At 39.4% G+C, this 23,805-nt stretch overlaps 5 protein-coding genes, 1 long non-coding RNA gene and 1 pseudogene across 6 annotated transcripts; 4 read left to right on the forward strand and 3 right to left on the reverse strand.

Moving 5' to 3' along the window:
* Nucleotides 1–843: 843 nt before the first annotated feature.
* Nucleotides 844–9,325, reverse strand: LOC114907341. The gene is made up of 3 exons (XR_003796716.1): nt 8,671–9,325; nt 1,375–1,455; nt 844–1,235 (listed from the first exon to the last, which is right to left on the reverse strand). It is a non-coding gene; the product is annotated as an uncharacterized LOC114907341 (long non-coding RNA).
* Nucleotides 9,326–9,859: 534 nt separating this feature from the next.
* LOC114907320 (histone H2B type 1-J-like) lies at nt 9,860–10,753 on the reverse strand. The gene has a single exon (XM_029242837.1). The coding sequence runs from the start codon at nt 10,751–10,753 to the stop codon at nt 10,373–10,375; it is 381 nt and encodes a 126-aa protein (XP_029098670.1). The 3' UTR covers nt 9,860–10,372.
* A 325-nt stretch (nt 10,754–11,078) lies between these two features.
* On the forward strand, nt 11,079–11,474 carry LOC114907306 (histone H2A type 1-like). Its single transcript, XM_029242820.1, has one exon. It carries the CDS (start codon nt 11,079–11,081, stop codon nt 11,472–11,474), a length of 396 nt encoding a protein of 131 aa, XP_029098653.1.
* A 101-nt stretch (nt 11,475–11,575) lies between these two features.
* On the forward strand, nt 11,576–12,184 carry LOC114907516 (annotated as a pseudogene).
* Nucleotides 12,185–18,662: 6,478 nt separating this feature from the next.
* LOC114907330 (histone H4-like) lies at nt 18,663–19,008 on the forward strand. The gene has a single exon (XM_029242850.1). The coding sequence runs from the start codon at nt 18,663–18,665 to the stop codon at nt 18,999–19,001; it is 339 nt and encodes a 112-aa protein (XP_029098683.1). The 3' UTR covers nt 19,002–19,008.
* Nucleotides 19,009–20,026: 1,018 nt separating this feature from the next.
* On the reverse strand, nt 20,027–20,436 carry LOC114907328 (histone H2B type 1-K-like). The gene has a single exon (XM_029242848.1). It carries the CDS (start codon nt 20,424–20,426, stop codon nt 20,046–20,048), a length of 381 nt encoding a protein of 126 aa, XP_029098681.1. The 5' UTR covers nt 20,427–20,436; the 3' UTR covers nt 20,027–20,045.
* Nucleotides 20,437–20,742: 306 nt separating this feature from the next.
* LOC114907316 (histone H2A type 1-J-like) lies at nt 20,743–21,170 on the forward strand. Its single transcript, XM_029242834.1, has one exon. The coding sequence runs from the start codon at nt 20,743–20,745 to the stop codon at nt 21,127–21,129; it is 387 nt and encodes a 128-aa protein (XP_029098667.1). The 3' UTR covers nt 21,130–21,170.
* Nucleotides 21,171–23,805: the final 2,635 nt, after the last annotated feature.

Here is a 23,805-nt window from a genome sequence, read left to right on the forward strand (position 1 = left end):
CTGGACTGATTCCTAAAACATACCATTCCACCATTCTGCATCTTTTGGTTCAAAGTATATGTTATTGTCATCAATACATGTTCCTGCATTCTTACATGTATGATAATACATATATATACTGGCTTTTCTTTACTTTCTTTACACCCAAGGAAGTAAAGAAAATTCTTTGAGGATCTCCCATAACAGCAGTGGAGCCAAGGAATATTACTTTATCCAGATATACTTTGTGCCAGGCACCGTTCTAGAAGCTTGGGGATACAGTAGTGATCAAAGTAGACCGAAGCAGAAAAATACATCTCTCAAGGGACTTACATTCTGGTGAAGAGGGCAGTATGGTGAAGATTATAAGCAAAAGAATAAGTAGAGTATATAGCATGCCAGATCTTGATATGTATTATGAAGAAAAATATAGTAATATGGATAGGAAATTTGCATGGGGCGGCTTAATTATTAAAGATGACAGTCAAAGAAGGCCTCACTGACAAGATGAATACTTGCATCAGGACCTCAATGTCCCTTATTACAAAGCATGGAAGTCCTATCTCAGGAAGGGAACAGGAATTCAGCCACCCCAGAGCTTTCTGGACGAGGTTCATCAAAGAGTCCCAGGCTTCCTCTCAAATAAGCATCAGGCTTATTTTCAGGTAAGATGCAGCCAGTGTAGGAAAAGGTTTGGCCTCAGGTTACCCTCCTAGGGTCACTGGCTCAGGTGCACCTGCTGAGAAGTTTCAGCCACTCTACTAATAGGAAATAGCTCCAAGCTAGATAATGAGAAAAGCAAGGGGCAGAACCGTGAGAGGAATATAGCCATTGGCCATTTATGTTAATGGGGACAGAATAGAATCCACGCTTACATATTTGTGTTTGTATAAAGAAATTCCAGATGGGTACACAGGAAACTAATAAACGTGGTTCTTTGTTATTGATGGGGGAACTGGGCAGATGAGGACTGTGTTTGAAATAGGATTGTTTATTGTATTATTTATATATGCAATTATTAAACCCTAGCAATGGACTGCCTAGTAGAAACCACAAAACAATATTAGCTACATTTTCTTAAAGGGCCACAAGAAGGCAATAGCGTTTCTTGTTTGTCGAGCCTGGGAGATGGGAGGAGGGGACCGCTGCTGCTATGAGCTCCTCCCTTGTGCAAATGGCCTTCTTGTTCCCTTAGTTCAGTTGCCGGAATTTCTCTTTGCCAGCACTTGATTCCTCTCATTGTCACCCCTTGTTGACTGAAAGAGAATTATGTTCGTTAATTGGGCCAGCATTTTTGAAACCTTTTTTTTTTTTTGAGGGGGGGGTAAGGGGGAGGGAAGCGGGGAAAGGATTATGGACGTCTTGAAGTATACCCCAAAGTACACGAAAACGTACCTCCAGGTGTCCATCAGACATGCTTCAACAATTACCAACATCTGCTTTGTTTCTTCAATCATGAATATTTTCACAAACATCCTAACGGATACAGAGTTAAATAAAATACAAGATTTTCTCACCTAAGAAAAATTTTAAATGATTTTTAACATCACCCAATATCTAGTACTAAAAAAAAAAATCCTCAATGGCCTCAAATATTTTTTTACAATGATTTTGTCTGAATGGTATTCCATTAGATCTACAAATGGTATTTGGTTACTGTGTCTTTTAAATCTATTTTAATTCATGACGTTTAACCAAATCTGAGTTTGCTCTTTGGAAAAGGAGTTGAGAAACTATAATCTGGGTGATGGGAATGCTCATTGTCCATGGGTGGTCATTGCTTGCAGACCTTTTCTCTGAAAAGTGATGGGGGAAACAAGGGTTTTCTTAAAAGGAAAAAAAAAAAAGATCATAGTGATATTTTCCATTCAAATTTAAGTCAAAAGCGTTTTTTACTTAACATTTTTAAATAGATTTTTATTGGAGTATAATTGCTTCACAATACTGTGTTAGTTACTGTTGTACAACAAAGTGAGTCAGCCACATGCATAAACATATCTCCATATCCCCTCACTCTTGAGCCTCCCACCCACCCTTCCTATCCCACCCCTCTAGGTCATCGCAAAGCACCGAGCTGATCTCCCTGTGCTATGCGGCTGCTTCCCACTAGCTAACTATTTTACATATTTTAGTGTATATATGTCAATGCTACTCTCACTTCGCCCCAACTTCCCCCTCCCCACTGTGTCCTCAAGTCCATTCTCTATGTCTACGTCTTTATTCCTGCCCTGCCACTAGGTTCATCAGTACCATTTTTTTTTTAACTTAACATCTTTAAGGTTATAATTGAAATTCTTTCATTCTGAAAAACTTAGTTTCTTATATGATAAAAAAAGACTTGTTTTCTCTATAGACAAAATAAGAAAAGACATCTTAACACTTTAATTATTCTGAATTAGAAAGTAGAATGAAGAGAAGAAAAGTTTGAACCTACTAAAATCTGACCTTGAGTGAAGTCAAGGTCAGATTTTAGTAGAAATAGACTTTTCAACTCTTTCCTCATTTAAAATTGATATTCACTAATATTCTGTCCTTCCCAAATTAAGAAAGAACATAGAAGTCTTGATGCTGCAAAATAATTTAAAAAGAAAATGCCTCCTCTAATGAAGTGTAACATAACACTCTTATCTTCACGGTTAGAACTTTTGTTTCTTGTTTAAGAAATCCTTTGGTACTGTGAGATATTTTCTTAGCTTACCTTCTAAAAAGGCTTAATGGTTTTCCTTTTACATTTAAGGGTCTTTTTTCCTCTGTGGGTAACCAATTGTCCTGATAAATTTTTGAACAGCTTATCTTTTCCTCACTTACCTCACCGTTTTCATTTCTAAAGATTCAACAAAAAATTAGATATGATTTTTGCCTTTCTATCTAATTCAGCTGGTAAATGTGTCCATCTCTGTGCAATACCACCCAGTATTATAGCTATATGACTCTTTTTTTTATCACTAAATCATATTCTACCTCATCAGGAGTTTCTTGGATTTGTTTTTTACCCTTTTGATCCTCAAATAAATGTTAGAATTAACTTCTAAATTCCAAAACTAGGATTTTGACTGAAATTACCTGATTTTGTCAGTCCTCCTTTGGATACTAAAACTTCTTAAAAAAAAAAAAAGTAAAATAAACACAGCAGAGATGCAAGGATGGAAAGTGAAACTTTTTCAAGTTGGTAATTAAGTAAGTGTAATAGCAGTGGTATCACTCCATTTCTACCTCTTAGTTTTGTTTTGTTTTTTTTTAAAGAAGATGTTGGGGGTAGGAGTTAATTAATTAATTAATTTTGCTGTATTGCGTCTTCATTTCTGTGCGAGGGCTTTCTCTAGTTGTGGCAAGCAGGGGCCACTCTTCATCGCTGTGCGCGGGCCTCTCACTATCGTGGCCTTTTGTTGCAGAGCACAGGCTCCAGACATGTAGGCTCAGTAGTTGTGGCCCACGGGCCTAGCTGCTCCGCGGCATGTGGGATCTTCCCAGACCAGGGCTCGAACCCGTGTTCCCTGAATTGGCAGGCAGATTCTCAACCACTGTGCCACCAGGGAAGCCCTACCTCTTAGTTCTTTAACAAATGTGTTTTGACAAGGGGAGAAATTACACCAATTCTTTGTCACTATTCAGCACACATACAGTGTCCAGTTGAACAGGACTCCAAAACTGCTAGGTGCCACTTTGAGTCTCCCAATAATTGATAAGGCTGCTTCTTTATCAACGAAGGATGTGGTACACATTAAGACTGCAGTAAAATAGGAACATACATATCAATAATTACCTTAAATGTAACTGGATTAAATGCTCCAACCAAAAGACATAGATTGGCTGAATGGATACAAAAACAAGAGCTGTATATATGCTGTCTACAAGAGACTGACTTCAGACCTAGGGACACATACAGATTGAAAGTGAGGAGATGGAAAAAGATATTCCATGCAAATGGAAATCAAAAGAAAGCTGGAGTAGCAATTCTCATATCAGACAAAATAGACTTTAAAATAAAGACTATTACAAGAGACAAAGAAGGACACTACATAATGATCAATGGATCGATTCAAGAAGGAGATATAACAATTGTAAATATTTATGGACCCAACATAGGAGCACCTCAATACATAAGGCAAATACTAACAGCCATAAAATGGGAAATCGACGGTAACACAATCATATAGGGGACTTTAACACCCCACTTTCACCAATGGAAAGATCATCCAAAACGAAAATAAATAAGGAAACACAAGCTTTAAATGATACATTAAACAAGATGGACTTAATTGATATTTATAGGACATTCCATCCAAAAGCAACAGAATACACATTCTTCTCAAGTGCTCATGGAACATTCTCCAGGATAGACCATACCTTGGGTCACAAATCAAGCCTTGGTAAATTTAAGAAAATTGAAATCGTATCAAGTATCTTTTCTGACCACAACGCTATGAGACTAGACATCAATTACAGGAAAAAATCTGTAAGAAATACAAATACATGGAGGCTAAACAACACACTACTTAATAACCAAGAGATCACTGAAGAAATCAAAGAGGAAATAAAAGAATACCTAGAAACAAATGACAATGAAAACACGACGACCCAAAACCTATGGGATGCAGCAAAAGCATTTTGAAGAGGGAAGTTTATAGCAATACAATCCTACCACAAGAAACAAGAAACACCTCAAATAAACAACCTAACCTTGCACCTACAGCAATTAGAGAAAGAAGAACAAAAAAAACCCCAAAGTTAGCAGAAGGAAAGAAATCATAAAGATCAGATCAGAAATAAATGAAAAAGAAATGAAGGAAACGATAGCAAAGATCAATAAAACTAAAAGCTGGTTCTTTGAGAAGATAAACAAAATTGATAAACCATTAGCCAGAGTTATCAAAAAAAAAGGGAGAAGTCTCAAATCAATAGAATTAGAAATAAAAAAGGAGAAGTAACAACTGACACTGCAGAAATACAAAAGATCATGAGAGATTACTACAAGCAACTGTATTGGACAACCTGGAAGAAATGGACCAATTCTTAGAAAAGCACAACATTCCGAGACTGAACCAGGAAGAAATAGAAAATATGAACAGACCAATCACAAGCACTGAAATTGAAACTGTGATTTAAAATCTTCCAACAAACAAAAGCCCCAGACCAGATGGCTTCACAGGCGAATTCTATCAAACATTTAGAGAACAGCTAACACCTATCCTTCTCAAACTCTTCCAAAATATAGCAGAGGGAGGAACACTCCCAAACTAATTTTATGAGGCCACCATCACTCTGATATCAAAACCAGACAAAGATGTCACAAAGAAAGAAAACTACAGGCCAATATCACTGATGAACATAGATGCAAAAATTCTCAACAAAATACTAGCAAACAGAACCCAACAGCACATTAAAAGGATCATACACTATGATCAAGTGGGGTTTATCCCAGGAATGCAAGGATACTTCAATATGCACAAATCAATCAATGTGATACACCATATTAACAAACTGAAGGAGAAAAACCATATGATCACCTCAGTAGATGCAGGGAAAGCTTTCGACAAAATTCAACACCTATTTATAATAAAAACCCTCCAGAAAGTAGGCACAGAGGGAAATTACCTCAACATAATAAAGGCCATATATGACAAACCCACAGCCAACATCGTCCTCAATGGTGAAAAACTGAAACCATTTCCACTAAGATCAGGAACAAGACAAGGTTGCCCACTATCACCACTATTATTCAACATAGTTTTGGAAGTTTTAGCCACAGCAATCAGAGAAGAAAAAGAAATAAAAGGAATCCAAATTGGAAAAGAAGAAGTAGAGCTGTCACTGTTTGCAGATGACATGATACTATACATAGAGAATCCTAAAGATGCTACCAGAAAACTACTAGAGCTAATCAATGAACTTGGTAAAGTAGCAGGATACAAAATTAATGCACAGAAATCTCTTGCATTCCTATACACTAATGATGAAAAATATGAAAGTGAAGTTAAGAAAACATTCCCATTTACCATTGCAACAAAAAGAATAAAATATCTAGGAATAAACCTACCTAAGGAGACAAAAGACCTGTATGCAGAAAATTATAAGACACTGATGAAAGAAATTAAAGATGATACAAGTAGATGGAGAGATATACCATGTTCTTGGATTGGAAGAATCAAGACAGTATGGTACTGGCACAGAAACAGAAATATAGATCAATGGAACAGGATAGAAAGCCCAGAGATAAGCCCACGCACATATGGTCACCTTATCTGTGATAAAGGAGGCAAGAATATACAGTGGAGAAAAGACAGCCTCTTCAATAAGTGGTGCTGGGAAAACTGGACAGCTACATGTGAGAGAATGAAATTAGAACACTCCCTAACACCATACACAAAAATAAGCTCAAAATGGATTAAAGACCTAAATGTAAAGCCAGAAACTATTAAACTCTTAGAGGAAAACATAGGCAGAACACTCTATGACATAAATCACAGCAAGATCCTTTTTGACCCACCTCCTAGAGAAATGTAATTAAAAACAAAAATAAACAAATGGGATCTAATGAAACTTAAAAGCTTTTGCACAGCAAAGGAAACCATAAACAAGATGAAAAGACAACCTTCAGAATGGGAGAAAATATTTGCAAATGAAGCAACTGACAAAGGATTAATCTCCAAAATTTACAAGCAGCTCATGCACCTCAACATTAAAAAAACAAACAAACAAACAAACAAAAAAACCCAACCCAATCCCAAAATGGGCAGAAGACCTAAATAGACATTTCTCCAAAGAAGATATACAGATTGCCAACAGACACATGAAAGAATGCTCAACATCATTAATCATTAGAGATTTGCAAATCAAAAGTTCAATGAGATACCATCTCATAACGGTCAGAATGGCCATCATCAAAAAATCTACAAACAATAAATGCTAGAGAGAGTGTGGAGAAAAGGGAACCCTCTTGCACTGTTGGTGAGAATGTAAATTGATACAGCCACTATGGAGAACAGTATGGACATTCCTTAAAAAACTAAAAATAGAACTACGATACGACCCAGCAATCCCACTACTGGGCATATACCCTGAGAAAACCATAATTCAAAAACAGGCATGTACCAAAATGTTTATTGCTGCTCTATTTACAATAGCCAGGACATGGAAGCAACAGAAGTGTCCATCAACAGATGAATGGATAAAGGTGATGTGGAACATATATAAAATAGAATATTACTCAGCCATAAAAAAGAACGAAACTGAATTATTTGTAGTGAGGTGGATGGACTTAGAGACTGCCATACAGAGTGAAGTAAGTCAGAAAGAGAAAAACAAATACTGTATGCTAACACATATATATGAAATCTAAAAAAAAAAAAAAAATGGTCATGAAGAACCTAGGGGCAAGATGGGAATAAAGGTGCAGACCTACTAGAGAATGGACTTGAGGATACAGGGAGGGGGAAGTTGGGACAAAGTGAGAGTGGCATGGGCATATATACACTATCAAACATAAAATAGATAGCTAGTGGGGAGCAGCCGCATAGCACAGGGAGATCAGCATGGTGCTTTGTGACCACCTAGAGGGGTGGGATAGGGAGGGTGGGAGGGAGGGAGATGCAAGAGGGAAGAGATATGGGGACATATGTATATGTATAACTGATTCACTTTGTTATAAAGCAGAAACTAACACACCATTGTAAAGCAATTATACTCCAATAAAGATGTTAAAAAAAAAAGCCTGCAGTAAGTCTTATTGCCATTTGTACATTGCCTTACTTTTTCTCTATAATGTATTGAGATCAGTTAAAAAAATGCTGTGAGATGTGAGGTATAAAGTATTCATTAAGTCCACAGATAGTCTTGCTAGCAACAACATAAGAGAAAGTGAAGCACATCCAAATCTAGAATAAGTGTCTACCTCATTGAAGACAAATCCCTGCCTCATCCAGGACAAAATTTATTGAAATCAATGGATAGTTTGTAAATGTAGTTATTACTAATTGAGTATTTTCCATATATCATCAACAATTGAAAATAAAATTAACAGAAATTTGTATTATAATGAAATTAACTTTAACATAACAAAGATAAAGTTATAATTGAAGATATCTGCATGGTATCTACATATAGAGCCACTAATCTTTTGACAGACTCTGTCAGTGTGTCTCTATTAACTTCTGAGGGAATGGGTGCCTTGATTTCAATAAGCGTTGTAGATTAGTTTAGAAAGAAATATGTGTACAGTAGAAAAGGAAATATAATCATTTAATGTACCTTGAAAAAAAGTTCTTTACAACTAGCTGGTTCATCTAAGGCAATAGTCAAGGCATCATCCTGATTTGTGACCTCTGGGGAAGACCTGGCAGTTAGTTCTAAGTATTGTGAGCAACAAATGTCTATTTATTTTGTGATAAGATACACCACAACGTACGTTTTTTCAAATGACATACTGTGTTAGTTTAGCCTTGAACGATGAGATAGACTGATAGCATTTGGTTTTTCAAGCAAAGGAGTAAATCCTCCCCTTACTCATAAAAGAATTCCATCAAGGTGCAAACAGGCCCAAAGATGAAGATTTGATTTATTTACCTGGCTTATATATCTCTTAGGCAGTTTAATTTTCTGCGTAATAGGAGAATTGGTTGGGACTTTTCAACTTTATAGTTTTCAAAAATTTAGTCTTTATGAATTTTCATCTGGGGATAAAGGATGACTCACCTTCTATTCCAATCCCTCTCCTTCTTCCACAGATTTTATTCTGATTGCTATATACTAAAAGACAAAGAAACAACCAAAAAAGTATTTAGCTTGGAAATTATCATCTAATTATTTGGATTAATGGAGAAGATGGGAGGCTCACGTGACACATGACACAACAAGAAACAAAAATCATTTACGTTCTGTTTATTTACAGGACTCCGTTACCATTAGTGTGGGATGGAGATGGTGAAAGAAAAGAACTTTTTTCTTTCTTCCTTTCTTTATTTTTCATGTCATGATGAGTGTACATTCTCTATATGGAAACACACAACAAACCAGTTAGTAGCCACTCAAATAGATATATGAGACACTATGGAGGCAGTTTCCAAATTCTGGACAAGCTGTTAGAAAAAGCTCAAAAAAGGGAAGAAATTTCAGAGGGCAGGCAAGGCTGAAGTGGGCGTTGAAACATGGGTAGGCTTTGGGTCAACAAAGGGCAAGAGTACATTTGACAGTGGATTTAACAAATATTAATTGCTTTTAGACATTACTACTATGCTAAATTTAGATCCATTTTAGATAAATTAAGTAACTTATTTACGTAAATTAAATTCATTGAAAATCACAACCTAAATAAAAAATCAGCCATAGTGGAAGCTTCCAACTTTTATAGATAATGGCTTTTGAACTAAAAGAGACACGTAATTTTAAACAACCGTAATATAGAGAAGCATTGTTTGTTGAGTGCCTGGTTCTCATTTATGACAACCTGAACGACGCAGAATTTGTTTTTCTTCACTGGTTCCAGGCAAAGTTAAAATAGCATTAAAAATACCAACCAAAGCAACTTTAAAATAGAAACGGATTTTTTTTCAGAAAAAAGTTTGAGATAAACGCCCTCAAGCTTCTCGCCTTCATCGGACCCCAAATAGTCATGTTTAGTCTTGCAGTGTTTCCTATTATACGGATATAGGGCAAAACGAAAGCAATATTCTAATTAGAAATAAAGCGCTGGTATTTCTCAGGCTGAAAATCACATCCACCAAGTTCCCTTCTCTCCAAAGAAAATTTTGATTTTTAAATAAATCTCATTCTCGAAAGGGAAAAAGCACTAAGAAAAAATGAAAAAAGCGGGAACTACCCGAAAATGTTTATTAAAGAGCTTCTGCGTGCTAGACTGAGAAGCAGGAAGTGGATTCCTCCCGCGCACCGAAAGCCCCGGTCTCTTCCTGGATGCCGGCAACCAATCACGCCGTGGAGGGAAAGAGCGGGCGCCCGGGCAAATTTAAACTGCCCGCGCAATCTCTGCACCCCCGCAGGAATCCAATTCTTTGTCCCAGAGCCATGAGTATTTGGATTTACTACGAATTTAAAAATTAACTCCTCCCTCGTTACTTTACCCTAAATGGTAACAGAATTGGTGCCTGAACCCTTTTAAATATACGAAGTACCTAAACGACAATGAAAAGGCCAGGGCAGGGTTACAAGGAGTTCCAGAGCTTTGCCAGGGTCAGGTAACATTTTTGTAGTTGGCGTATCTCAAGCTTACCGTGACAGGAAAGTCCTAAAGGACTGTTCAGTAATTGCTCTACTTCGCAGACTAAATACTGTAATGAGCTACGAAGACCCAGCGCAGAAACAAAACCAGCACCAGCTCTCTCTATTGAGCATATGGTGGCTCTTAAAAGAGCCGTTAAATTGCTTGCAGCCAACTCACTGTTTACTTGGCGCTGGTGTATTTGGTGACAGCCTTGGTGCCCTCGGACACGGCGTGCTTGGCCAGCTCCCCGGGCAGCAGCAAGCGCACGGCCGTCTGGATCTCCCTGGACGTGATGGTCGAACGCTTGTTGTAATGCGCCAGGCGCGACGCCTCGCCCGCGATGCGCTCGAAGATGTCGTTGACAAACGAGTTCATGATGCCCATGGCCTTAGACGAGATACCGGTGTCCGGGTGGACCTGCTTCAGCACCTTGTACACATAGATGGAATAACTCTCCTTGCGGCTACGTTTGCGCTTCTTACCATCTTTCTTCTGCGCCTTAGTTACTGCCTTCTTGGAGCCCTTTTTCGGAGCAGGAGCAGACTTAGCTGCTTCCGGCATGATGAAAAGCAACTCAAAAGAATTTAAGAGAAAGAGAAACAGCGTGGTAAAAGATACGCTGTGTCCCTTTTATATAGAAACTCTTATGCAAATAAGGTGATAAGTTAAACCCTTGTGTCTGATTGGTGGCTGTTTAAGAAGCCGTAAGAAATTAGTTCTGCCCAATCACAACGCAAGAATCCTACTGCCGCCTTTCCATTGGTTAAAATGAAGCCACAATCCTAACCAATGACATACCTCTTTTATCGCGCCCAATAAGGGTTATAAGAAGTGCTGCCCCTACGCTTTCGTTCTGAAAGACTTCTGAGGTGTTCTCGTTGGTTTCATGATGTCTGGACGAGGCAAGCAAGGCGGGAAAGCTCGCGCCAAGGCCAAGACCCGCTCTTCACGGGCAGGGCTGCAGTTTCCCGTGGGCCGAGTGCACCGCCTGCTCCGCAAGGGCAACTACGCTGAGCGTGTCGGGGCCGGCGCGCCGGTGTACCTGGCGGCAGTGCTGGAGTACCTGACCGCGGAGATCCTGGAGCTGGCGGGCAACGCGGCTCGCGACAACAAGAAGACGCGTATCATTCCGCGTCATCTGCAGCTGGCCATCCGTAACGACGAGGAGCTTAACAAGCTGTTAGGCAAAGTCACCATCGCTCAGGGTGGCGTACTGCCCAATATCCAGGCCGTGCTGCTGCCCAAAAAGACTGAGAGCCACCACAAGGCCAAGGGCAAGTAATTGCCTAGATTATAGCAACTCGGATAAATTCAAACCAAAGGCTCTTCTCAGGGCCACCCATATTTTCTGTAAAAGAGTTTTAACATTTGTTACATTGGACGATGAAAAGGGGTAGTGAGATTTAATAAAAGCCTGAGTCACTTTCCCATCCTCTGCTTTGTTGAAAGCAAAGTAAGAAAAACATTTTATCACGTTTTAAAGAAAGTTCGCTGCAGTGATTATCTACGGACTTAGGACTTTATCGCTAATCCTTAATAAGTGTGCGTCCACGGGTAGCCATTAGCATCAGTTTCTGAAATATTTTGGTACAAAAGAAGCACTACCCTGACTCGAATTTAGCAGACGGTGCGGCAAGGGCCTGACCAGGCGGCCTGCGGGAGCGCGCCGGCCACGGGCGGCGTGAAGAAGCCGCACCGCTACCGGCCCGGCACGGTGGCCCTGCGCGAGATCCGCCGCTACCAGAAGTCCACGGAGCTGCTGATCCGCAAGCTGCCGTTCCAGTGCCTGGTGCGCGAGGTCTCCCAGGACTTCAAGACCGACATGCACTTCCAGAGCTTGGCCCTGATGGCGCTGCAGGAGGCGTGCGAGGCCTACCTGGTGGGGCTCTTCGAGGACACCAACTTGTGTGTCATCACGCCAAGCGCGTCACCATCATGCCCAAGGACATCCAGTTCCCCTACAGATCAACGGAGAGCTTCGTGGCACGATAGTCTCCCTCACCCAAATACTGTCAGCCACATACGTTTTCCCTAACAGTACATGTGCCACGAGGCAATGTTGCTACGTTAAAATATTGGGATTACATCTGTAGATGTGACACCACTCTGGAGCACGAGAAAGGTTTCTCATATTTGGGTTGCGGCCTAAATCTCAAGTGCTGTTGCCTCAGGAGAACTTGACAGGTTAGTTATTTCTAACAAACTTTAAACCGATCAAGACATTTGAGGAAATGTTTTCCATAACTATTGCTATTGAAATGTAAAGTGTTGCCAATCACGCAGACTTAAACTTCTGCCTCGTAGACTTAAAGTAAGTGTGGGGTAAGGAAAATAATATAGAGGATTATGATATGGTTCGACAAAGTAGTTGGTAAGTAGTGGAGAAATGTAGTGTGTTGTGGGCTCCTGACAGAAACCAAGTCAGCAAAGCTGATAGGGTTACCTTTGAAAGAGTTATTTGATGTGACATGACAAGTAACTTCTGTTGCTGTAACCAAATAAGGAATACCCCTGCCAATGGTTTTTCCTGCCTAGGTCGCAGAATCTAGCCTCTTACTCTCCACTCACTGAACTCTTTTAATTGATGTCATCTCAAAATAAGACGTTAACTTTTTTTTTTCTTGAATATCGTGAACACCTTTGGCTGTGTGGTGACTAAGTGGAAACTTCTCAGACTAATGTTTTAAGTGTACAAAATGCAAAAGTTGCAAAAAAATTTATTACATTACAGTTATCAAAGTATTTTTAAAAGTAAATTTGATAGAGTGACATATGCACTTATATAATTAACACAGCACATAACACAATCTTTTGGGGAGCCTAACTGCCATCAGTAATAAGATAAGTATAAAAGATGGTTTAAGATAACGCAGCAATTGTTATGAAAAATGAAACATCTGTGATTTCCACTGGGTAACAAAGTAACAGGTACTGAGGTTTGAGGCCTAAATTCATAATAAAGTGAAATGCCAATGTTCAGTTAAAGGTTAATTAAAATATATATTTTTCTCCATCTAAACTAATGGACTTCCCCCCTCACCACTACCGCCACCGCCCCATCCACATTCTGCTGATTTTTATCCTCAGAGGCATTGTGGCATATATGGATCCCAGGTGAAAAACCGTTGCTGTAAGATTTGGTCAATCTAACCCATTCTTTTGCAACTTAATTATGATTTTTCACTGAAACTGCCTCTTCATAGCTGGAATTTCTTTAGCACTTAAGTCTTCTAATATCTCATATAATTATTCATACCCTTTTATTGTCTTTGTTTTTTGTACTTAAAATAGAACTTCTTCCAATCCTAGTATAAATAAGACTTCTTGAAATAAAAAGAAATGCCAACAACAATATCTAACAATGCTAGACACTCAAATGACCCATCAAAAAACAGTAAAATATTTGACTTTCCATAGGCTTTTTAGAAGTTACGTAACCCAAATGATTTCATTCATTATTCAATTGTTCTGTCTTTAAATATGTCTTCCAATTGTAGGGAAAAAACATAATTTTTCCTCCACCCTTCTGAGTTTTTGACTGAGAGCCTGTAAGCAGATAGGTTAGGGGGTCCCCGCACCTGACCAGGGATTGAACCCGGGCTCTTGGCAGTGAAAGCGTGGAATCCTAACCACTGGACCACCGGGTAATTCCCAGGAATGGCTTTATTTACATAAGAGAAGCCATTTTGGCCTAAGCCATTTTGTGATCTAAGCGTGGTCTAATGCTTGCCCTTGAACGTGTCTCAGTAATCAATGATCTTAAGGAAAGTAAGGGAGTGCAGGAACAAAGGAAAAGCAGTCAAGAAACAATAGTTCAACAATAAAAGCCCTAGTTCCTCCTCAAGGGATATAGATAAAAATCTGATACAATCTTTGAGTTCTGCAGGAACTAAGGCCCCCACCTAGGTGGAGAATGGAATGATAATTTTGCCCCTTAGTGACTTCAGATCAACTAAAGCTTGGACTCCGTCAACCTTTGCCACAATTCTGTGCTGAATTCTCTGCTCGAGCCCCTTCATGAATATGCATGTACCCTTAGCTTAAAACTTCCCCAGTTTTGCTGTTCAGGGAGACACTGCTTTGGGAAGATCCCCGGTGTTCTCCTTACTTGTTGCAAGTAGTAATAAATTCTTTCTTCCTTCTCCTGATCTTTGGCTTGGTTCTGTCTTTTGGTGCGACACCCACCAAGAGGCGAACCCAGTTTTCGGGTAACAAGCCCTGTAATAAAAGCCAAATTCGAAAGAGAAAAACATGTTTCTTAACAACTATACCTCATCTATACATGGGAGAAACCCAGGGAAAAATGAGTACCTCTAGAGGTGCCTTAGAATTCCAGGGAATTCCCTGGTGGCTTTCACTGCCAAGGTCTCGAGTTCAATCCCTGGTCAGGGAATTAAGATCCCGCAAGCTGTGAGGTGCGGTCAAAAACCAAAACAAAACAAATAAAAAGAACTCCATCTTAAATACCACCTTCCGCTAAAGATGGAGATGTAGGGAGGTCAGGTACGGGGAGGTTACCAGGGAAACAAGGGTAAACTTTGTTAGGCATATTTAAATTGATGCCTTCTCCATTGATAAGGGTCTAAAGTTGTTTACTAGGATTAACCTTTGTTCTTCCTGGGAAAGAGAGGAGGAGGGACATCTCTGTAAATCTGTGTCCTGCTTTTAGGGAAACAGAAGGAAAGCAAGAAGATTTTCTTGGATCTGCTTCATCTCAAACGCCTCAGTTCAGCGAAATAATCCTTATGCTAAATGGTGTATTTTGGGGTGGCCTATTCTGCTCCCCTTCAACACCAAATACTAATATTTTGTTGATGTATACTGTTGTCTGTATTAATATAAAAAATCTGAACTCATGCATTATATTTTAAATGATACACAGAGAATATTTCTAAACAAAAGTTTTAAAGCAAATTAAAACTCTCCCATTACAGTACTTTTAAGGTTTTTTTTTTTTTAATTTAAATCCAATGTTGTGGGTTAATAATGTAATTGAACATTTTTTTCTTATATTTGTAGACATTTGTATATCCATTACAGTCAGTTTGGACATCTATTCTGCCCAAACTATTTGGGCATTTGCCCATCTATTTGGGCATTTTGAGATAGAAAGTTAAAGATCAAGTTTAAGATCAAGAATATTTAAGGAAGATCAAGAGCAGAGAAAGCACGGGTAGAAAGTGAGTTCACAGAGATAGGCAGAGGTCAGATCATGTAGGGCTTTGTGATCATGTAGGGTTTTATATGCCATGCTATAAGTTTTTGCAAATCATTCTAAGAGTTTTGAACAGAGGAATGGCATAACCTGATTTACATTTCTTTGAAAGTTCACTAAGGCAACTGTATGGTGAATACAAAGTTTAGAAGTAATGATATAAATTAGGAAGCTATTGCAGTGGTCTTTTTGAGAGATAATGGTGGTTTGGCTTAAATTGGGGTAATAGACAATGGTTAGGTATAGGATATATTTCACAAGTGTAACCAATAAAGTTTGCTGCTGGATTTGATTTGTACTGTGTAGGAGAGGAAAAAGAAATTTCCCTTTGAATTCTTGGCTGAGACTACTTAGAATAAAAGACAAATTAAAAAGAGAAAAACCACCAAAATTTTATTAACATGTAAACCTCATGTATACAGGAGAGACACAGGAAAAATGAGTAAACTCCTCAAGATGGCCCAAGCCACCACCTTACACATCATCTTTAGCTAAAGACAAAAGAAAGTTGTGTAGGGGAGGGGGGACACATTATCAGAAAAACGCATAATAAACAAGGGTTTGTTATGCAGGTTAAAGTTATGCAGGTTAAAGTGGGTGCCTTCTCCCATTGTCGTTTCATGATTTCGAATCATCCTTCTCTTCATAGTATAGAGAGGGAGACACAAATGTAGCTTTCCTCTATAAATATGTGTCTCTTACAAAAAGGTAACTTCTGTTTTCAGAGATTCACCTGTCTATGCTGTTTCTCAAAAATAATTAGTTCAAAATAACCCTTATGACAAAGAGGCATACTTTGGGGTGACATATTCAGCTGCCCTTCAACAGTGAAAGAACATAAAGCCACAAAGAAAATATTTGATTTGAACTGTTCATCTCGACATATTAAGTCAGTTACTATGTTAGAAAATGGCCCGAAGAGCATTGTATTTTTATAAAATAATATATTGTATGTTTATAGAATAATAAAACTTTGCTTATCAATTTCAGAAATTATAAAGAATCTGACAAACTTTTCAGATATCCATCCATTGCTAGTCTTATAATCACTAGTTGTTATGCAAAAACTCATGAAATCAGATAGGAAGGGAGGCTAGTAGTTGGTGGGAATTTTACCCATTTTTAAAGTAGAGAAGGGGGCCTCCCCTGTTGGTCCAGTGGTTAAGACTCCACGCTCACAATGCAAAGGGCCTGGGTTCCATCCCTGCATGCTGCAGCTAAAGACCCCGCAGGCTGCAACGAAGGTCCGCATAAGACCTGGCTCAGCCAAATAAATAAATAAATAAATATTTTTTAAAAAAAGTAGAGAAGGGTCTGTAAAATATATTCCAGTTAACTAATGTTGGGGAAATATAATGTAAAACAAAAGAAGAGAAAGTTTGTTATTGAATAAGCTTAATGCTTATTCAAAATATTATGCTCTACACGGGCAATCTTTTAAAGAGATTGCAAAGATAAAGAAAAAACTCTCACTCTTTTATATAGGTAAGTAGATACTACCCATTACATTAGGTAGGTTTTGCAATCTGGAGTCAGGAAACTGGGAAATAGAGTACTATTTTCCTTGATGATTAAAGAGAGGACTCTAAGCTCCTTGAGGAAACTTTCCTGAGTTAAGAGGCTGGCAAAGAGCTTTTTTAGCCATTTTACGTACATTTGGAAAGGACAGAGAAAGAAATTTTGAAAGAGAAAAAGGAAAGGAAAGGGACACTCGGGGAGAAATAAGCCTCTTATTTTCAACTTGTATTTGCCCTTAAATTAACTTGTTGAATTATGCTGGATATATACCCATCTCTGTAATATATACTGAATTTTGTTCCTGTTGGTTGAATCAGTTTTGTTTTTGCAAAGGTTTTTATTTATTTTATGAAATTTATAGTTGTACTTTGAAAATACTGTATTGCAACCTTGCTAAAAGTAACTCTCATTGAAATAAAGGAAAGTGAAAGAAAATCATTGAATAACAATGGGATTATATGCTAATGCTGAAAGAAGGGATTAAAATTTCTCAGAATTTAAGCAATAGTAAAATAGTATATATTTTTTAAATTAAGTATATACAACCAAGAATGTTTGAAATATATAATCATTCTTTTAATAAAGGCTTTCTTAGAAAGACAAAGGTAGACTTTCTTTTCTCTGCATTTGAATTTTCTACTTGTTCACTAATGACAAATTAACTGCTCTTCTAATTAATGAAAGTTAAAAAAAAATTTTAATTATATGTTACCTAGAAAAAAAATCTACTGAGACATTTAAAGACCCAGATTCAGTATTTTGCAGGTTAGGAGGACACAGTACTTCAAAAATAACAAATTTACCCTAATAAATTGTATAGATTTAATACAGTTAAGAGTACTAAAAGAACTACTTTGTTGCAGCTAGATAAAATGATTTATTTTTCTATAATAGTAGAAATTAATTTGAAATAAATAATTATGAGGTATGAATTCACTGGCAAATACTTATTTTTCAACATTACAAATAATTAAATGCTAGAGCACTATACATAGACTGATCAGCAGAATAAAAACTCAAAAAATAATTTTAAGTGAAATATTCAATAAACGATCAATTAAGTTCCTCAAATAAGTGGAGAAAATATTTACTATGCTATACTGATGAGCCAGCTGGTTAATATTTTAAAAGTTAATTCTCTATACAAGAAACCAAGTCTGGATTATTATAGAGTTAAATTTTTTTAATGATTCTACCCATTATCAGTAAAATAATAATAGGAATTTATATTAAAAATGGAAATTGACACACATTTGGTGGAAGAGAATTTAGCAGTATACCTGGAAGATCTTGAAATTCTCTATTTTATTAGCCCATCTTACTCTATTTCTAGGTAGTATATTTCCCCTATATATTAGGAGAAAAACTTCACGAAATGGTATTAACCGTATGCAAATACTGGTAGAGAAAGAAGACACATGTATATAGGTAGAGATAAAAGCAGAATATTTTATTCTCTGTGCTATTTTATGTATCATCTACAATATTAAAGTTTTGTTGCTTAACGAGGATGAGGAGCGAAACAAATTAAATGAGAAAAGGGGAGAAAAATAGCCTAGGTCTTGAGGAATCAAAAGAATTAACTGAAAGAGAACAAACGGGAGTAGTACGGCCGGCTTGTTCCTTTAGGTCTTTAGGTCCCCTCCCCCAACCCAGAGGGATTCCCGCCACAGCTCTTTTGGTTTTCACTCTGGTCCGCAGAGATTACTTTTTTTAAAAGGAGCTGCGACGAGTTGAATGCAGTTTTCTGCTCATTTCCTGAGAATGTCTGGACGTGGTAAGGGGGGGAAAGGTTTGGGGAAAGGGGGCGCCAAGCGCCACCGCAAAGTTCTGCGCGATAATATCCAGGGCATCACCAAGCCCGCCATCCGCCGCCTGGCCCGGCGTGGAGGTGTCAAGCGCATCTCTGGTCTCATCTACGAGGAGACCCGTGGGGTGCTGAAGGTGTTCTTGGAGAACGTGATCCGGGACGCCGTCACCTACACCGAGCACGCCAAGCGCAAGACGGTCACGGCCATGGACGTAGTGTACGCGCTCAAGCGCCAAGGACGCACCCTCTACGGCTTCGGCGGCTAAAAGAAAAAAGTTTGATCCTGTTTGTTTACTAAAAAGGCCCTTTTTAGGGCCCCCAAGTTTTCAAGGAAAGGGCTAAAGTAACAATCCGTCTGTACGCTAGTGTCTTAAACCATTTAAAATGGATCGCTCAAGGCAGTTCACATAGTTAACTCTAGGGTGTGTAAAATGGACTGAGCACAGTATTTAGTGATCGCGGGGCAAGATTCCCCCGGGCACGGGTGGGGCCTCCAACTAGCTTCTCGGCTGCGGATTGGTTTTATCTGGAGGCCTGAGTTTTATGAGACCAGAGGCCCGGACTCAGGCCCAACTCTAAAATCTCCCTCCAGTCCTTTATATTTCTTAATGTCGGGTGAGGGATATGACCTTGTTTTTCCCCATTTTACCACCCATCTGTTACTTGTTTCTCTAGCCGTATATGTTTTTTAAAAACTAGTAAATTGGCCACATAATATCTTTTTTGTGAGCCCTCATATTACATATCTTTACCCTGAAGACATGTTTCTCTTTGCCTTGCAGACTTTGTTCCTCCTGGCTGGGGGTGAGGGTGGGGGGCAGGGAGGGCGGCGCAGAGTTCTAGCATTGTCCTGACCCCGAATGGGCTGGACATGAGATAACTGCTTAGTTAAAAGGCTGCATTTTAGGAGGTCATTGGAGGCCAAGTTTACTAACACATAAATGCATATTAGAACACCGGCGGTGGAGAAAAAAGGACACGTGACAGGCTGTTAAGGCTTAAACAGGAAGCCACTGTACTTCACACAGAAGACCCCCGAAACAAGAATGATTCGCTTTGTGTTCACGTGTTAACTTATCAGATCTAAGGGCCGTGTTACTGAAGCACTTGGTAGTATAATTGGTTTTCTTCTATTCAGAGGCAATTTACGACCAGTTACGTATGATTCAGTACAATGGAATTCTCAATACCTCACGTTATCGCTAGAACTTAAACCTAAATTCAGAGTTCGTATTTTCAGCTCTAATACTGACAACTTAGTGGCTCTTAAAAGAGCCTTTGGGGTTAAATCTAAAAGTTACTTGACAAATTTACTTGGCGCTGGTGTACTTGGTGACAGCCTTGGTGCCCTCGGACACGGCGTGCTTGGCCAGCTCCCCGGGCAGCAGCAGGCGCACGGCCGTCTGAATCTCCCTGGACGTGATGGTCGAGCGCTTGTTGTAGTGCGCCAGGCGCGACGCCTCGCCCGCGATGCGCTCGAAAATGTCGTTAACAAACGAATTCATGATTCCCATGGCCTTAGACGAGATGCCAGTGTCCGGGTGGACCTGCTTCAGCACCTTGTACACGTACACGGAGTAGCTCTCCTTGCGACTGCGCTTCCGTTTCTTGCCATCCTTCTTCTGCGCTTTGGTCACCGCCTTCTTAGAGCCCTTCTTCGGGGCCAGAGCGGACTTCGCCAGCTCAGGCATGATCTACAAAAGCAAGTAACGTACAGCGACAAAAAAATAGTAAATGCGCAAAGTACCTCATTTATATAGAACCTCTTATGCAAATAAGGTAAGTCGAAGTCCTATGTCTGATTGGTGGCTGTTCAAGAAACCTTCAGAAATTAGCTCTGCCCAATCAGAACGCAAGAATCCCAATTTCACCTTTCCATTGGTTAAAATGAAGCCCCATCCTAACCAATGACATACCTCCTTTTTCGCGCCCAATAAGGGTTATAAAAAGTGCTGTCCTTGCACTTTCCCTTTGGTAGCTATCTGAGGTGACGTTGCTGAGCTCGTAATGTCCGGACGAGGCAAACAAGGAAGTAAGGCTCGCGCTAAGGCTAAGACTCGGTCTTCGCGGGCCGGGCTTCAGTTCCCCGTGGGCCGAGTGCACCGCCTGCTCCGCAAGGGTAACTACGCCGAGCGGGTCGGGGCCGGCGCGCCGGTGTACCTGGCGGCAGTGCTGGAGTACCTGACGGCCGAGATCCTGGAGCTGGCGGGTAACGCGGCCCGCGACAACAAGAAGACGCGTATCATCCCGCGCCACTTGCAGTTGGCTATCCGCAACGACGAGGAGCTCAACAAGCTGCTGGGCAAAGTTACCATCGCGCAGGGCGGCGTCCTGCCCAACATCCAGGCCGTGCTGCTGCCCAAGAAGACCGAGAGCCATCATAAGACCAAATAAGTAACAAGGTGAGAAAAGCTGATAAACAAAGGCTCTTTTCAGAGCCACCTACACTGTCAAAAGAGAAAGCTGGTACACACAATCTTGTGTTTTGAGTGATAAGATTATAAAGTGCTTCTGTTCTCTTGAGGGGGTGGAGCGCAACTCCAATAGCAATTCGGCACGTGGTCTGACCTGAAAGGACTACTTGCAGATTCACATGGACTAGTATGTGCAGGAGAGGCTTGTTCAGAAGTTGGGAGATGAATCCGATAGGCAAGTACCTGAAGTCCAGTTAATAAAACTAATGTTATCTAGAAGCAGTGTCCTTAGGCAGCCAAAATACGGATGCACTGATTACTTTTAGGAAACTTAGCAATAATGAATGTACTGTTTAGAAAAGTCCTTTGAAAGAGCATCCTGGTTAAGTGACCTAACTAAAGGATAGTTTCATCAGATGATGAAATTCTTAAAATTCCACTCAGCAGCCGTTTACATTTTCTTTAGGATTTAATTCTAATTGGAACTAGAGTTTGTCGATTAAAAATATTCAGAACTTATTTAGTCCCATATTAGTAAATCCTTGGTCCTATTTCTTTGGGACTCATGTGTTCATTTAACGCACTCTTGTAGTAACTCAGGATACAACAGTCAATTCAAACCTAGAAAATCTACCTCCCTGGAATTTACTCTAGGTGAGGGAGCCATAAATAAACATGTGAATATATAATATGTAAGATGATACACATCCTGTGAAAAACATAGGGAGGAGATAAGCCATAGAGCATTATGGGGACTCATTTTAGATAGGGGGTAAATGGAGATTACCTCTTAAAAGTATTACTTGCTCAGAGACCTACATAAATTAAAATAACGAGACAGGCAGATACTAGAGGAAGAGTATTTCAAGTAGAGGGAACTGAAAATGCAAAAGCCTTAGGACAAAATGTGTTTTTCTTGGGCACAGCCAGAAGGCCCATTAGGTGTTGAACTTAAAGGGGGGGGGGAGGACACCATAAAATAGGACTTCGGGTGTGTAAATTAATGTGTATAAGTAATCAAAAGCAATAGCAACCCTGATCTCTGAGATAATAAATTTGATAATACAGATTAGCTAGATAGAAAAAGCTGTGGAATCCAACCCACTTTTTAAAAAAGACACCATAAAAACAGTATTGACTGGGTGGGGGGGTGATGAATTGGGAGATTGGGATTGACATATATATACTATTGATACTACGTATAAAATAGATAACTAATGAGAACCTACAGTATAGCTCAGGGTACTCTACTTAATGCTCTGGTGACCTAAATGGGAAGGAAATGCAAAAAAGAGGGGATATACGTATACGTACAGATGATTCACTTTGCTGTACAGTAGAAACTAACACAACATTGTAAAGCAACTATACTCCAATAAAAATTAGATTAAAAAATAATATCGACTTTATTATGTGGTTCAAAAACTGAAAGATTGAGAACATAGTTTATAATTCAATACAGAATTTATTTGCTACTCCTAGTTTTTGCTTGCAGAAGCCCTGTCGAATGAAGTGATAATAAAATGCAAGACACCCAGGAAAAAAATTATGGTGATATAGTGATGTAGGTTGAGTTCTCTGGAAGCAGATGCTGAGATGGAGTTTGGGGTGCAAGATGTTTATTAGGGACCAACATCTGTGAAGGGAGGAAGGAACTAGGATTGGACAGAGAATGTCAAACTGTGATACAGGGCAGACAAACATGTGGGGAGCGTTGGAGCCTGTATTGCCTGTCAGAGTTGCCCCACATTGGGTGAAAATGTCTCTGGATCAGGCTTTACTTCTGCCACTGATGACTGCCCTGAGGAAGGGCGTGCCTTGAGTTGGGTGGAGATCTGCAACTCTGGGGAACCCTGGAGATAAGAGCTGCTGCCTATCTACTAAGCGCACTCTGCAGTTGGGCAGCAAGTTTTTCCTTGGTGGGGGATCTGGATACTGCATTTCCATGTCTATGACATACATTAACATGAATATAAATATCAGTGTTGAGTAATGTCTATGATGGTATTTGTAAAACTGACTTTAGCATACATAGTTTCTTTACCTTCATTGGGGAATTTAAAAGGGATGTGTTTTCTTTTTAGAGAAATGAGAAAACTTACTTTCTAAAAACCTTTACTAATTTCATATACTGCTGTAAGAGTTTTAGATGCCACAATCATTGCAAATGGAAGGTGATATAAAACATTAGGGAATAAGAGAGAATCTTCCACTGGCCTTTTCTCCGTCCTCCAGATCCAGTAATCACTTCACTTATCCAGTCCTGGGTTCCAGTTTTGTACCATAATGTGAAGGCTTCAAAGTGAATAGTTGAGGCCCCAAAAGAGAAGAGAATGAGGCTTTAAAGAAAACATGGAAGAGATATTCAGTACAGACCATTTATGGGCTACATATGTAACATGAATGCACTTGAGGTGGGTATCGTTCCAGTTACAATTTAGAAAAGAAATGCTATGGGACTGAATGTTTGAGCCCCCTGCCCCCCTTTCATATATTGAAATCCTAACCCCGCAATGTGATGGTATTTGTTGGTGGGGGCTTGGGAGGTAAATGGCTTTAGATGAGGTCATGAAGGTAGAATCCTCATGGTGGGATTAGCACTCTTGTAAGAAGACGAAGAGATCAGAGCTCTCCACCCACTCCTGGAGCCCACAAA

The sequence above is a fragment of the Monodon monoceros genome, unplaced genomic scaffold (assembly GCF_005190385.1).
Source record: "Monodon monoceros isolate NGI ecotype Baffin Bay Population unplaced genomic scaffold, NGI_Narwhal_1 Super_Scaffold_3, whole genome shotgun sequence".
In the NCBI taxonomy this organism is placed as follows: Eukaryota; Metazoa; Chordata; class Mammalia; order Artiodactyla; family Monodontidae; genus Monodon; species Monodon monoceros.

What these genes read in the sequence shown, in the direction of transcription:
- LOC114907320 (XM_029242837.1), bottom strand. Translation starts at nt 10,753, where the DNA reads ATGCCGGAAGCAGCTAAGTCTGCTCCTGCTCCGAAAAAGGGCTCCAAG.
- LOC114907316 (XM_029242834.1), top strand. Translation starts at nt 20,743, where the DNA reads ATGTCCGGACGAGGCAAACAAGGAAGTAAGGCTCGCGCTAAGGCTAAG.
- LOC114907330 (XM_029242850.1), top strand. Translation starts at nt 18,663, where the DNA reads ATGCAGTTTTCTGCTCATTTCCTGAGAATGTCTGGACGTGGTAAGGGG.
- LOC114907328 (XM_029242848.1), bottom strand. Translation starts at nt 20,426, where the DNA reads ATGCCTGAGCTGGCGAAGTCCGCTCTGGCCCCGAAGAAGGGCTCTAAG.
- LOC114907306 (XM_029242820.1), top strand. Translation starts at nt 11,079, where the DNA reads ATGATGTCTGGACGAGGCAAGCAAGGCGGGAAAGCTCGCGCCAAGGCC.